The sequence below is a fragment of the Apteryx rowi genome, unplaced genomic scaffold, assembly GCF_003343035.1.
Source record: "Apteryx rowi isolate R43461 unplaced genomic scaffold, aptRow1 scaffold_220, whole genome shotgun sequence".
Classification (NCBI taxonomy): Eukaryota; Metazoa; Chordata; class Aves; order Apterygiformes; family Apterygidae; genus Apteryx; species Apteryx rowi.
Window position 1 is genome coordinate 423,790 of NW_020448531.1, and position 14,519 is coordinate 438,308.

At 41.4% G+C, this 14,519-nt stretch overlaps 1 protein-coding gene across 4 annotated transcripts in view; it reads left to right on the top strand.

Annotated features, from left to right (window-relative positions):
* Positions 1-14,519, top strand: part of GATAD2A (GATA zinc finger domain containing 2A) — a 55,359-nt gene that overhangs the window by 28,158 nt on the left and 12,682 nt on the right. For all 4 annotated transcript variants that reach the window (XM_026064798.1, XM_026064797.1, XM_026064796.1 and 1 more), the window contains 3 exons: positions 1,305-1,576; positions 12,580-12,709; positions 13,268-13,399. In XM_026064798.1, coding sequence (XP_025920583.1) covers positions 1,314-1,576; positions 12,580-12,709; positions 13,268-13,399 — 525 coding nt within the window. In that variant the 5' untranslated portion in view covers positions 1,305-1,313. The remainder of the gene's footprint in view (positions 1-1,304; positions 1,577-12,579; positions 12,710-13,267; positions 13,400-14,519) is intronic.

The window sequence follows — 14,519 nt, forward strand, 5'->3', positions numbered from 1 at the left end:
GAGGGAGAAGCAGAGGTTAGCGATGTTGCGTAATTACGTTAGTCGTGCGCTGCTAAAAACATTTCAAAGACTTCGTCCAACTATTGTGTGTTGGCCTTACTCTTGAAATCCATTTATTTGGAAAGAAGGAGGGGGGGRAAAAAAATCTGGGATGGGAGAAACTTTTTTTTTGCGGGGGGTGATGTTGCACCCCCCGCTGGAAGCGTGTGGTCCGGGTGCAGCGGGGACCCGGGCGCAGCGATGCTCCGGGGCTGCAGCGATGCTCCGCTCTCGGGGCGGATGCTCTCCGGATGGACGGACGGACGGGCTGCGCCGGCCCGGCCCGGCCCGGCGGCGCTCGGCCCGGCTGCAGGGTTAACCCCGCGCCGGGTTGCCGGCAGCCGGCGCAGACTGGTTTCTGGAAAGTGCTTTGTCTCGCAGGCTGCATCCTGGGAAGGGTCATGTGGAGCCCAGTGATGTCATGGGATCAAAGCCTGACTCAGCTCCTGGTCCGGTGCGCGCGTCCGCAGGTAGAGGAGGGCAGGCAGAGATGGCAAAGCTCGCCCGCCGCCAAACTTTGTGCGCCCCTGGCATGCAGGGAGTTAACCGTGATCCCACAGGAGTTGAGCACTTCCTGTGCAGCCCTGGAAAAGCCTGGCTCATTCATTAGGAGGGAAGAAAGTATCAACTTGGATATTACAATGGCAGTGCCTTAATGTCTCGTGGCAGGCTGTAAAGAAATATGGAAGACTCTCTTCACTCAGGGTGTGGTGGTCCTTTTCCCCGTAACATCTGATTTCTGAAACTTGCAATCAGGCATAGTCCTAAGAAATACATGGCAGAACTCCCAGAGAGATTCTGATCTAGGATTTTGTAATTACTTTTATTTGCATATGAGACAAATACATACATTCTTCCTGCTTTTTGGTAACGATCCAAACTTTTTAATCGTGTGGGTTTGTATATTCTCCTGGACTCTAATACAGGTTTTCTTTATCCTTCATGCTTCTAGTTTGTACTTAGTGGGGTTTGGGTGCATGTGTGTGTTTTTGTTTTGCTTTGCTTTTTTTGTTGTTGTTGGGTTTGGTTTTTTTTTTTGCTTAACATAAAAAGTGTAGGTACAGTGGATGCTCAGTGCTTAATAACTTCAGACTGAGATGTATTTTGAAGATAGGGTAAGTGAACATACTGGCAAAACTGTTACTGCTCTTTCTGAGCTTCTTGTGCAGTAACCGCTGTACTTTGCCCTGTTTTGAAATTAAGGTGTTTTGTCCAACTTACTTTTTTCAATGCTCTTAACTCATTTGTGTCTCCTCTTTCTCCAGAGTCTCACAATGACAGAGGAAGCATGCAGGACACGAAGTCAGAAACGAGCATTAGAACGTGAGATAACGCATAACGATGTGGACAGTAAAAAAATAAAAATGGAGAAAGGACTATTAGGAACAGATATAAATGCTGAAGGTGACATGAAAATAAAAACAGATCCTGGAGCTGGAAAAGTGCAAGGATTATTAAAAGGTGGAGAAGTGAAAGCAACCATTAAAGTAGAGGTTCAGACAGGCGATGAACCCGTGGACATGAGTACCTCAAAAAGGTGAGTTGGAACCTAGATGCTGCAGCTGCACTATAGTGTTTGGGATACCTGCACAGTAAATGTGGTGAAATGGCACTAGAAATGAGTTCTCTGCGTCTTAAAAGTAGAATTAAAAGTTTAGGTGTATGTTGCAGCTTTGGCTGCTTGACATTCAACAACTTGTTCTCTATAACTTTGTTACTCATTTTTCTTCTCACAAGCTTTGACAGCAGTAGCGGCTGTGATGAGCAGTTGAGTAAAGAAATATGGTTTTGAACAGAAAAATGTAGAAGTTACAAAGTGGATGCACTTTAGGAAGACTTTAAAAAAAATTTGAGGCGTCATATAAGGAAAATAACAGGTTATGATCATCTAACACATGACAGAGCAGCATGTATGAATAAGTCCAACTTTTATAAGACAAATTCTTCATACTTATTTGAAAGTCAGGCCTCTAAGATTTCTGAATTTTGACATCTGAAAGCATGAACATTCAAAATTGGTGATCAGTTTGGGAAAATCTTGTTTCTACAAAAATGTAAGGCTTTTCCTTTGACTTGTATTTGAAATACACAAGTGAATCAGGTCCTTCTGGTTTACAGATTTAAGAGTGTCACTTAAAAGCCAGGTTCCAGATCTTCCACCATATTTCTAACCCAGATTCTATCTGTACCAAGATTTTAAAACAATTTGTCAACATGATGTTGACTCTTCAAGGTCTTAACTTCTAATTTACAGTGCATTAAGCTCTAGTGGTCACAGTACTGAACAAAGTCTAGAAGCCTGGTTTATTCCTGGTTTTGACACCAACTGATGTCAGAGTAATACATAAGATTTGAGAGACTTGCCTTTTGGTCTGAAATGGGTTAAATAGTTAAAGTTCTCAAAGCAATAAATCTATATTTACTTGAATATAAAGTACTACAAAAGTACAGATTTGAGGTGTAAAACTGAAAATGTGAGTTTTCTCATCAACTATGCAGGGATTATTGGGAGGATTATTGCTGTTTAATGGCAATTAATCTCTAAACTTTTCCTACTCTTTACTTTTGATGCTCTTTTAAAAAAATATTTTAGGGCTGCAAGAGCCATATTACTTTATCCAACTATTGCTTCAATACATGTAAAACGAGACCTTTTCCATCAATTTGATTRAGGGAAGGTGATAGTTTTCAGCTTTCTTCCTAAACCTTCTGCCAAAGGGGCAATTAAAAAAGTTGCTCAAGGAGATATTTAAGATGTACTTACCTGTCTTATACAGAATTAATTAATTGGGGTAACAGGAGGTTGACTTCCATGTCAGAGTTGCATGACTAGGAGTAAATCTCTTAAGATGTCTTTTGGCATAATCACTGCTTGCTAATTAACACAGGTATGCATACTCCTTTTTTGGAAGAATATCTTAAAAAGATCAATCATACAGAAATCTAATAAATTAGACTACTACATTCTTGTTACAGTACCTGCCCCTGCATGCATGTTCCCTTCATGAATTCATAAGGGCACATTTATAATATTCTCGCAATGTGTGCGAGTGTTCCTACTCTGTTGTATTGTAAGATCCACAGATGGGATGATGAACAAAAGGATATATGCCCAACTTCCCAGAAAGCATCTGGAGCAAAAACATCTATTTAGATTAGAAGAGAGAACATCCTCTCTCTCTACAGTGTTCTTATTTCAGGTGGTAATAGGATATTGTTGTATTTAGTTTCTACAAGAGGGGAGAAGAATGTTTCCCTACACAAAAAATATTCTTGTGTAAGAGGCGTCTGATCCCATGTCCACTGAAGTTAACCAAACTAAATTTAATTAAGAATTTCATGAGGCTGTGGATCCTCTCTTGGGTTACTGTTTCTAAGTTAGAACACCTTTAATAGTATATATGTGTATAAAGCTCTTAATATTGAGGATTTGAATTGTGGGTCTTCTCAACTGACGAAGAATGAACCAGAAATTCTGCCAATTTCTGCAAGTACCACAGCTGATTCCCAGGCTCTGGTGCTCTGCTCCCGCTTGGTGGTGATGCCATTGGTTTTTCAGCGCATGTTTCCACTCCTGGAGCATAAATGTGGCCCTGCACTGCATACCAACCTTAAGATGCAAATATCTCCAAGCGAATGAAATCTGACTCTTAAGATGCTGGTGATACAGAAGAAACTTGTCTCTGAATGAATCTGATCTCTTGCATATATAAGAATAAAATTGGCATTGTAGGGGAGGAGAATCTTAACTTCATAAGGATTTTTTTTTTCCCCCAAGTGTGGGACTTACCTTTCCAGACCTTTGATCTTTAGAGGAATTTAGCTTGCAGCTTTCATAAGACTGTGTCTTTAAAGCAGTTGAACTGATTTTCTGAAGAGATGAAAAAGATCTGTTGCTTAAAATGCCTGAATTGCTACAAACTTCTCGGTTGGATAAATTCATGCTTAGTGATGTATGGTGTTTTGGCTTTTAAACTTCCTTAATGCTTTTAGAACTGGAAACATAATATTTTCCTTGGAAAAGGGAGCCTAGCAATAATCACAGTTTAGCTGATGTAAAGCTGGTTGAATGGATAATCTCTCTGAAATCAGTTGATTTTTCAAGATTTGAAATATGAACTTGGCAATATCTCTGTATTAAACTCACCAGAAAAAAGTTTCTTTTAATTCTCTTTCTAGACCTTGAAATTAAAGTTAAAAATAGTATTTGGTTTGAGCACATCTTCTGATGCCAGAAGAAACAGAAGGACGTCTGTAGTGGTAGAAGTCTTTGAGAGGTCACACAAGGCCAAACCAAAATCTTGCTCCTCTACATGGCATTTTTGCAACACTCAGAACTAGCTATGCTGATGTGCAATTATACTAGAGCTGCTACAGAGAAGGGATGGGAGGAAGGAGGGAGTCCTCCTCTGTTGATAAGAACATGCATCACTTGCAGTGGAATGGGAGAAGAGCATAATGTAAATCATCTTGCTTGTGTGAATATATTGATTTACATCAATATGGGTGCTAGAAAGAAAGAGCATTTGGCAAAACTTGGTTGAATCCTGCCATCTTCTAACTCTCTCAAGTTGTTTTCTTTCTTCTGTCCTTTATCTCACTTTTTCTCTTTCCTTGCCCTTAAATGTATGGGTTCAATGCAGGGCAAATGTAATACCAGTCTGAGGGTGACGCTTCTGGCGAAGCCTTTCTTGGATTGTGCTGCCTTCTCTATCACGTTGCATTTATTGCCCTTCAGATTCAGCACTCTTCATCTAATGTAGGCATATAATACACATTCTGACAATTTTTTTAAGATTTTTTTTTTAATAGTATTTCCTGAATCGGACAAAATAAACTAATTGTGTGTGTGGTACTGCTAAACTCATGACTTCTGGTGTACTCATCGTAAGTTTTGACAGAGGCCACAAACGATCCCTGGTCACAATGATATAAATGGTTATCTGAACAGGAGCTGCTGTCTCCGAACTTGTCTGTGAGGACAAATTGTCCCCTGTTCTGGAGCTCAAGTGTCAGGATCCTTCAGGAGCAGTGTAAGGTTATCCCAATTCTAGGAAAACCTTGTTTATAATTTAGTGGGGGGGGGGGGKGGAAGGGGTTGCAGACAAGGGTGCTAGTTAACCCTGTGAGTAGCTATGTTGCACTTGCTGGTTGCACTGGGCTGTCTTAAACCAACTTGCAATATTTTTTTTTCGAAATTACAGTAACTCTCCCAAATATGTCACCTTCAAATATATTTCATTTTATAGTATTAAAAACAAAGACTTCTCAGTGATGCAAGAAAGGGGAGTGAGAATAAGAAAATGGTTTTGTTGCAGCATACAAACCTGATGACAATAGTGATATTTTTAGTAAAATGTAAATACAAAAGTTGGCTATTGTTACCTGACAGCTGTGAGCAGTGCTTCTATTAAGGTGGCTGTGAGGCTATTTGGCTTGTTAGCTTGGAGTATCCAAAGTTTGCACAGTGGTGTTACATAGCTCTCCCCAGTTTTTGTTTTATATTGTCAACAGTCTTAGACTGAACATGTGCCCCCTAAAGTGAACTGAAACTTGTTAAGCAGTTGAACATCTTGCTATTATTCCTGTATTTTCTCTATTTGCCAAGAGTGGTAAGTTTTCATGTAAACTATCTTATCTATATTAATTGTAGCTTGATCTAAAACAATTTAAGGTTGGTTGATTAACAGAAATGATTCCCAAGATTCTGTATCAGGTGGGCTCTTATTTAAAAATAACAATAATAACAGTAACTCACCCCAGGCCAGCACAGGGATTATGTGTTCTTCTCACATTAAGCTACAGTCTGGATTTTCTTGTAGAATATTTTTTCTTCCAATTAAAAATAGAAGTATGATAAGCCAAAAAGTCTGCATTTGAAATATTTGGTTTGTTTTCCACAAAGAATGCTTGCACCCGTCTATTGTCTCCTGTCTGTTACAGGCACATATCAAATATACCCACTGCTTTAAGCTCCTGCTTCTTGAAATTATATGTGAACTGGTTTGACTTAAGCCACTGCTTGTTTGCTTAAATGAAAACTGCCAGGAAAGATGAGTGGAGAATTTGTAAGCTGTCTTTACAGTCAGGGCTTTCAGACAAATAATCTATCTGAACTCTTTTTTCCCTTTAATTTTAGGTCTTGCTGGTTATGATTTGTGTGCTTGGGGAATGTTGCATTGCTCTGGAAGCTCAGAATAATCATGTTGTCCTTTTGTTGTACAATGCAATTAAAAATAACTTTCTTACAATTTCAAAACAACTTGTATTAAAAGTTGGCCTAGTGGCTGTGCTCTAAATTTTCTTATTAGGGTCTGGATGCTAAATTTCAGTGCTTTGAGGGATTCTGAGTGTGTTTTTTTTGTTGTGTGTTGTTTTTTTGTTTTTAATCTGGACAAATATTTGATTTGAATTGATTGAATATTGGATTTGAGCTCTGGAATTCTACCATGTTCTTAAACACATCATGGTGCAGTTTCTGGCTAACCGAACTCTCCAGTTTACTGGAATTAACTGTGATCAGCGTTACCTTGGTGCCAATAAAGAGTAATAGGATCTTTACCCATTAATGAAACTGGGAATGTGGTACAGCCCCATATTTTAGATCTCCTTTTCAGCTTATGTATGTTTTATCTAATACCTCATTATGTGTGTGTTCTGTTAAGGGATGTTATAAGAAATTTGATGCCAAAGTTTCTTGTGGAGTTCTGATATTTTATTTTAAATGCAGATATAGTTTAATAAAATCTCATTCCGTTAGGTGCAAAGGAAGGAATGAAATCTCTTTTGCTTCAGTGTCATACCACAGTCTCTAGATCCGTCACAACTTCTTTGATTCATGTAGATAAAACATCTCCAGAAAATCTACCCCACCATTGCTTTTCTTCCCTTGTTTGTCCTCCTTCCTTGTCAAATATTTTTGGATGACAGTATTCAAGGGACTTTTGAATGGACTGAAGTAAAACTGTTCCTTATTTGCTCATGTAGATGAAGCTTTAGTCTGAGTGACAGTTCTGGTGCTTCCTTCGGTTACCTGTGGATGGACAGGATATGTTGGGATATCACAAGATTAGGCTCTGCGGGTGTCTTGCTCCGAAACGTGGAATCTCATGTTTCAGATCAGTAGTTTGTAACTTTCATCAAATGAGCATCACTGATTTTATTTTTCTCACCTTTTTGAAAAAGTAACCAAAAGGGCATTTTAGAGCATGAATAAGATCTGGTCTGTGAAAGGAAGCTTATTTTTGGGTTGTGTTTCTGGATTGGCATGAAGGAATGGAAAGGCAGCTTGCTGAAATCCTTGAGTCCCTCGGTTAATGTCACTGCGTATCTCTGATGCTGTCAGCTTGAGCCAGCAGTTCCTGGGTTTTCTCACCTTTTTTTCTTTTTAGTGCAAGTCTGTAACTTTTTCTTTCTTATTCATACTTGATCTAGACTCCTGCCTCATAGGAAGGTGAATCTGTTACAACAGTTGAGTCCATCCTGAGATACTTTAGGCCTCAGATGCATCATCTTCAAGACAAAAGTTTAATTAGTCTTCCTTCTGTCCCACCTAAATGGACGCAAACCTCTAAGGATGGGTTCAGCCACCTGAGGTCTCTTGAACTGGATGACCCCTTTTCCTTCAAATCAAAAAATAAATAAATGTACAGTGTCTTTAGGGGAGAGGTTTTTTTGTTGTTGTTTTTTTGTTTGTTTTTTGCTTTGGGGCATTTTTGGAATAGTTGTTCTGCTCTAAATTCCTAGAGGAGTGAGGATGCTTCAAGATACCGAGGARGACTACCGAATAGCATGATACATCTGTTCTGTGATCTAAGGTTTTAAATAGAGTATTAGAGGAAGCATGAACTCTTTCTGAGGGTCCTTAGTGACTTAGGAGGTCTGCGTTGGATTCTTTCTTCAAGGTCTCTATTAAATTGTATTTTTTTGTCATGATGCTTAAATACGTATGCTGCTAGGCAGCAACTCTGCTTTTGACTTCTAGCATCGAGTCCAAGTGATTGAGACAGCAACACGTATAAAAGCTGAAGGGCACATAATAAAACTATGTCTTTATTTAGCTAAAGGATATGCCTGATGGCTTCAGGGGATAAAGGTCATAGCATCAGGGCAGCTATCCCAAATTATTAACTGCTGGTGGCAGTATTTTTCTGCAAGTGGTGATGCTTCCATTGTTTGCCCTTGTTCTGAAACATCTGTTTTGAATTTCTTGCTTTATGCACAGGGTAACAAAAGAATACAGCARACTTCTTTCTGAAGGAAGATTCTTTTGCAGAGATCTGGTCAGTGTTTCTGTAGTTCAGTCTTATGCCACCTCAGCCGCTGGGCAGTTGGTCATGCTGCAGGGCACTGAAGGTGGATTGACTGATGCTGTGGTCAGTACGTGTTGCTTTTTTCATAAATAGATAAATAAATGACTCTTCCCCCTCCCCCCCCCCACAGGAAGGATTTTCTCTGTGAGGTCTCATGTCAACAGACTCAAAACCACTCGTTGGTGTAGGTGGTAGATGGTCCTAGATACAGATCTGACTGCTTACTGCTTTTATGGAGAATGCAGTAGGCTACGTAGTAAGTTGTGAAACGTGAGCAGCTTGGTTGTTTTTGCTGTCGGTGTGTGGATAAATAGTGACGGTTTCGTAGACTCGGTAGGAGAACTTGGAGAATCAAAGCAAACGTGCGCCGTTCTTAGCTGCGTTTTGTGCTTTGTAGAGAAATTTGAGAGCGATAGTCTTATTTGAGATTATATATGTGTGTGTGTGTGTGTGTGTGTATTTTATATATTTATATGAAAACTCTGACTGAAGTGGTTTCTAATGCAGCTTCTATTACACTGGCACATTACAATGTACCTGTCAGGAATATTGTAATGTATCTTGAAAAACAGAGAAATCGTATGGGTTCCAGGAAGCCTCTGAATGCGGTAATGCCCAATGGCCCCTTCGTTTGGGGCAGGCCCACTGATTCCCATCCCGGTTTGGGGTTCGTTTGCCCTCGGCTGGGTGCCCAGAGAGGCGTTGGGAGCGGTTCCTGGGGCTGGGAGCGGCGGCTGTTCTGCCGTATCCGCCTGTTCGATCTGTTTCTTTAACCATGAAATTCCAGGTTTTCTCAAGGACTCTGATGGGTGCTCATTGCACCGTCTTAATCTTGTCATCAGATCTTTTCTTTTCCCTCCCAAAGATGCAGTATTCAAATCACTGATGAATGCAAACTCTTGTCGAGTACGTTTTGCTTCAGGTGTTTTGTCATTTTCTACCAACATATGTTGTTTGACTAGTTCACGATTAAGCTGTATGGATTTGGGGTGTTTGAGGTTTTTCTGTTTTTGTTTTTTTTTTTTGCTTTCTCCCCTCCCTGTAGTATCTTGAAAACGCAGGAGGCAGAGGCTGAGAGTTGTCAAGTGTCTTCTTGTCTCCAAAAAAAAAAAAAAAAAAAAAGGAAAAAAAAGGGGATGAGGAATCCACACAGCAAACCGGTGACTCTCGTGGCTTTTATTGCCGTTTCTCCGCGCTTTTGGAAAAACGCCCGGCGGCCCCTTGGCGCGCGCCCCCCGGGCCCGGCCCGCTCCATTTTCTCGCGGCACCTGAGCCTGACCTCACCTCACAAAATGAAGGCCGGGCACCACCGGCTGGGACTGGCCGTTGCCATGGTTTTCGCCGTGGCGGGTCACGTGACCGGCGTGCCACGTGACCCGGCGCGGGGGCCCCGGAGCCGAGAGGAAGGGAGCAGCGTGGTGCCGGGGGGGGGCGACACGGGCACCCACCGCCTCGGCCTCCGCCGCCCCCGAAGCAGGAGGCTTCGACTGTTGCCCATCGCCTCCCGCCAGCAGTTTAAAAATCCTTGGTTCTCCCAGGCGGCTCCGGCAAAGTTTGGGAAGAGCGGCCTGGTCGGGCCCCCTCGGCGAGGCTGGGGGAAGCATCGTCCTTGGCCGCAGCGCGGAGCGCGGGGTCCCGCGGCCCTGGAGCGGGGGGCTTGTCGCCAACGCTGGCCGATGGGCTCCCGCGGGGGAATTTGTGGCGGCCCGGTTAGCGGCTCCGAAGTTTCGCTGATCTCTTGCACGGCTGCAGACGCTGAGGACGTAGCGACTGCTGTCGCTTTACCGGACCGCGTGGCGGGAGCTTGTGACTTTGCGGAGTGGGCACAAAGAATTCCCAAACTGCAGCGTTTAGCCGCGTAGTCCGTAGCTGAATAAAATCTTCATAGCGCCAGCTAGCATTGTATTTGTGGATATAATCCAGTTATGATGTATCGGCTCCGTAGCTCTTTGCAGTTTTACTCCCTGCAGAGGTAGAAACTATTTAAAGGGTGGAGCTGATGAAAAGATCCTTTGCGTTTCAAAAATGTGTTGGTTTAGGTTCCAAGCGCTGTCTGCTCAAATCCCCACAGTTACATGAATCTCATGGTTTTTTAGGTAATGTAACTTGCTTTTCATGGGAGGGGTGTAACCTAAACAAAAGTGGGAGGAAGGAAAGCAAGTGAAGTGACTCCACTTATATCTTGGTCCTTCATATTAAGAACCTCCAGCTGTTGTCTGAAAGGGATCCAGAAGGGGCTGGCTYCATACCTGAATGCTTTCCCTAAAGCCCTGCTGTTGACTGCTTTCAGGAAAAGAAGACCAAGTTAGCTGGAACTTGGTCTGACCCAGTTAGGCCCCTGTTAAGAACCACTTGGGCCAGTTTGGTGCATTAAGATGGAGTAAAAGCTTGAAGTATTTCACCTGTGCCACTGTTATTTTTGAAACCTCCTTAGAGTTTAAATGACTCGAGTTTACTGGCTCGTTGTGCCCTCTAGAGGACACTTCTCTACCTTTTCCTTTATTTTTCACTAACAGGGGAATTGTACTAAAAAAGCTAATTGCTGCAATATYTAGTACTGTTTTTGCAGTGTCCAGAATACTGATTGACCTGGCATGAGTTTTTACTGAAAGTGTATGTTTTGCAAGGTTTATCGGGGTGCACAACTTCTCAGTGATATTACTCAGCATGACTACTGTTTGCATCAGTAAAAAAGATGACCTCTCTGATTTTTTTTTTTATTATTATTATCATTGGATTATTTCTAGAGTTAAGAAGTAATTGCCTGATGTTTAAAAATAAAACACATGGCACATCTCCTCTTCGTGAATAATATAAGACACTCTTAGTTATGCATTAGCTCATTCTGTTCTTTTCTGTATGAGTTCTAATAGGTGATTACATATCTTCTTAATCTTGCTTATAGAATTTTTTAAAAGAATTTTATCTAATGCATAACCTGCTGAAAGTTTCTCATTTACAAGTTTCTCACTACTAACTTTATTGTTGTTACTTCTGTTTTTGGGTTGCAAGAAAAAATAATTATATGCGATATAGTGTCCTAAAATTCCTGGGTGTTGAATCTGTAACAGGCCCTCTCCTTGTTTCCCGGGCAGCGCAGGAGGCCATGCTGTCCTGTTCCTGTAAAACRCTTGTTAAATCTCTTGGTTCTCACGTGCCACCAACATTGTTCTGAAATACTTACGCTTTATAGTTTGAAATCCCAAGTCTTAGCATCAAAGGCTCAAAGATCATCTACTCTTCACTTCAGCTTCCATTCATAATTTTCTCAGAAAATGACCTGTGCTGGATGTCTGAAGCCAGAAGGACAGCTACCAAATGTCCAGTAAAACTATCCAGCAGAAAGAATGGTGCTGTAGTCTGTGAAATCACGTTGTCTCTGTCCCTTCTGGTTCGTGTAGTTCAAAACATTGCTCTGGTATGATAATCGTGCGCGATAGAGTTGAGAGGTGATTCACTGTCCAGAAATCATGTGCAAGATGCAGCCATCTCTCAAGACACTGAGCATTAAAGCCAAATAAAAGGTCAAAATCAATATCCATCTGGAAGTGTTTCAGCAGTTTTCAGTAAAGTTTCGCAGATGTGTGTATCTGTGTGTTGACTGTAATGGGCTTCTACTGGTAAGTAACAGAAAAGAAAAGAATCTGTTAGTGTTGGTGTAGAAAGAAGATTATGTCATTAAGTACTTAAACTTATGCAAGTGTGGCATACATGAATTGCTTGTGTTTCATTAAGATTCTGATAAATAACTTTTGTGGGAGAAGGTCACAATTTACAAACACTTGCATTAGGAAAAGAAAAAGAGGCTGGGATTAGCTTTTCGGCTTTCAGCACATAAGGAGAAGAAGCAGTAAGTGAACCGGCTGGCTGTGGAATACGGATGGGTGGGTGGATGGGCTTCCCCCGGTACAAGCAAAGCTGCTGCTCCCAGAAGACCATGCCGCTGATGTGAGGTGGAATGGCTGGCGCAAAGCTTCTAATCTGAGAGAATCACCAGTCCTGTTTATTGTAGCTGCATCTTGACTAATGACATGCTTTTGTAATTGTAAGTTTAATATTCACAGCAAAAGTGAACGTTGATCAACTTCATTCATGTCAAACGTGCAGAATTTAAGAGATTCAAGATTAATCTTATCAGGAGCTTCTAAATAACATTACTTTCAATGCGGTGTGAAGTAGTTTGTCTGTTTATTAACTCATTCTCTCTGCTTTTTCTTTTGATTTACAGTGAAATAAAGAGAGAGAAGAGAGTACCCTCCCCGGATGTTATAGTGTTATCAGACAATGAACCTTCTAGCCCTAGAATGAATGGTTTAACAAAAATAGCATTAAAAGAGACCAACACAGAGGCGCTCATGGTGAGTCTGCATGGCTTGACACAACTTTAGATTGTGCCGTCTAGAGATGGCACAGTTGTTCCTGCAGGTGTATCTGCGATCAGTGTCAGGTGGATATATGGCTTCACTAAGATTGATTTGCAAGCAGGGAATCTTAAAGCTGTGCTAAAGACCGATGCCCCCTCCCCTCCTCTTTTTTGGCTCCTACCTCCTTAAATTTTATATCTTTCTAAACTGCACCTTTTCCAGAATTGCCTTTTTAGTGAAGTTTATATTGTGGATGCAGTATTCCTTATGCAGCATGGCCCAATGCAGATTTGTTGTCTGAGACTTCATTTTACTTTGTTTACTCACTTTACTAGTGAAGAACTCTTGAAAGTCTTTTTGCCTTTAAGAGTTCTTTCTCTATAGTTCTTCTATAGTTTTTATGCCCACATATTGCAGGCATATCAGTGATATTAAGACATACGTGACAATTACACTGCTGTAAGTTCTTGTCATAACTTGTATGGTATCTATCTTTTTGCCTCTTCCCCCTCCCTTTTTTCCCATCCTGTATTGCCTTAACTGGCCCTGCAGAAAAGCAGTCCAGAGGAGCGTGAGAGAATGATTAAGCAACTAAAAGAAGAGTTACGGTTAGAAGAAGCAAAGCTTGTTTTATTGAAAAAGTTACGGCAAAGTCAAATCCAGAAGGAGACCACTACTCAGAAGGTATTTATTTTCCTACAGATATTTATCATCTTGTCTTTTGGAATGGGAAAAAAGAAGAGCAACTATGGCAGTTGCCATAACCAACCTACAGAGTATATCATAGCTTTCAGATAAAACACATCTCACTTTTCATAAAATCTTCATGAAGTTTGTGGGGTCTTATCCTGTTAATGATTCATTTTTGTGTGGTTCTTCTTTTGTGTTTTGGTTTTGTTTTGTCCGAACCAAATGACAGGACAGTCGTCCTAGCAACCATGTCCAAAAGCCAAAGGCCTTTTTATTGAAACCTAGATGCATTTATGAATGTAATATACTTCAAAGTATTAAACACTGCATGCAGTCCTTAATGCAGTGTAGAGAGTATTAAACACATTTGGAGAAGATTCTTGCAAATAACTTTACCTGTCAGCACATTTATTAAAGCGTTTGAATCCCAACCACTGGGAACTGGCAGTTGATGGCTGATTCTTTATAGTGCGTGGCAGAACTCCAAATCTGGATTCCACGTCTTACCAGGTGAAGTAAGTCTGTGGTTAGATGTACGCTTTAATCAGTCAGAAATCCAGGCAGCCCCTGGAAGGAATGGTCCAGCCCTCCCACGCTGAATTCCCTTCTCCTCCCATCACGCACAGTGCTGGGGAGAGAACTGATCTATCGGAAACTAACCCAGCCAAAAAGATGACCTTTCTGTCAGATCAGTAGCCTGATCTGGCTCCCTCCTTAGGCTGTTCATGCTGGCACAAAGGGTGGAGGTGGCGGGTGGTAGGAAAAGAGCAGAGGTGGCTGGGAGGAGAAGGGGGGTGTGAACCCCCCACGCACTGCTGCCAAGACTCAGGATAAATTTCAAGTGTCTGTAACAATAGCAACTAATTATTTTATTTTACAGCGTGTGTTGCTGACTTGATGGATTTTGTGATGGGGGGCGAGGTATAGATTTAAGTGTGCTTCACTCTGCAGGTGGATATTAGTACATCTTTGTTGATTGGTTCTGGTTGTTTTGTTGGTGTCTTTCTTCTGGACTTTGGCGTGTTTCAGTAGATGGAATTAAAACCAGTGCAAGTACCTGCCTCACACAATTCATTGCTGCATGCTGAGCGAGTGAACTTTGGGTGTTTGAATT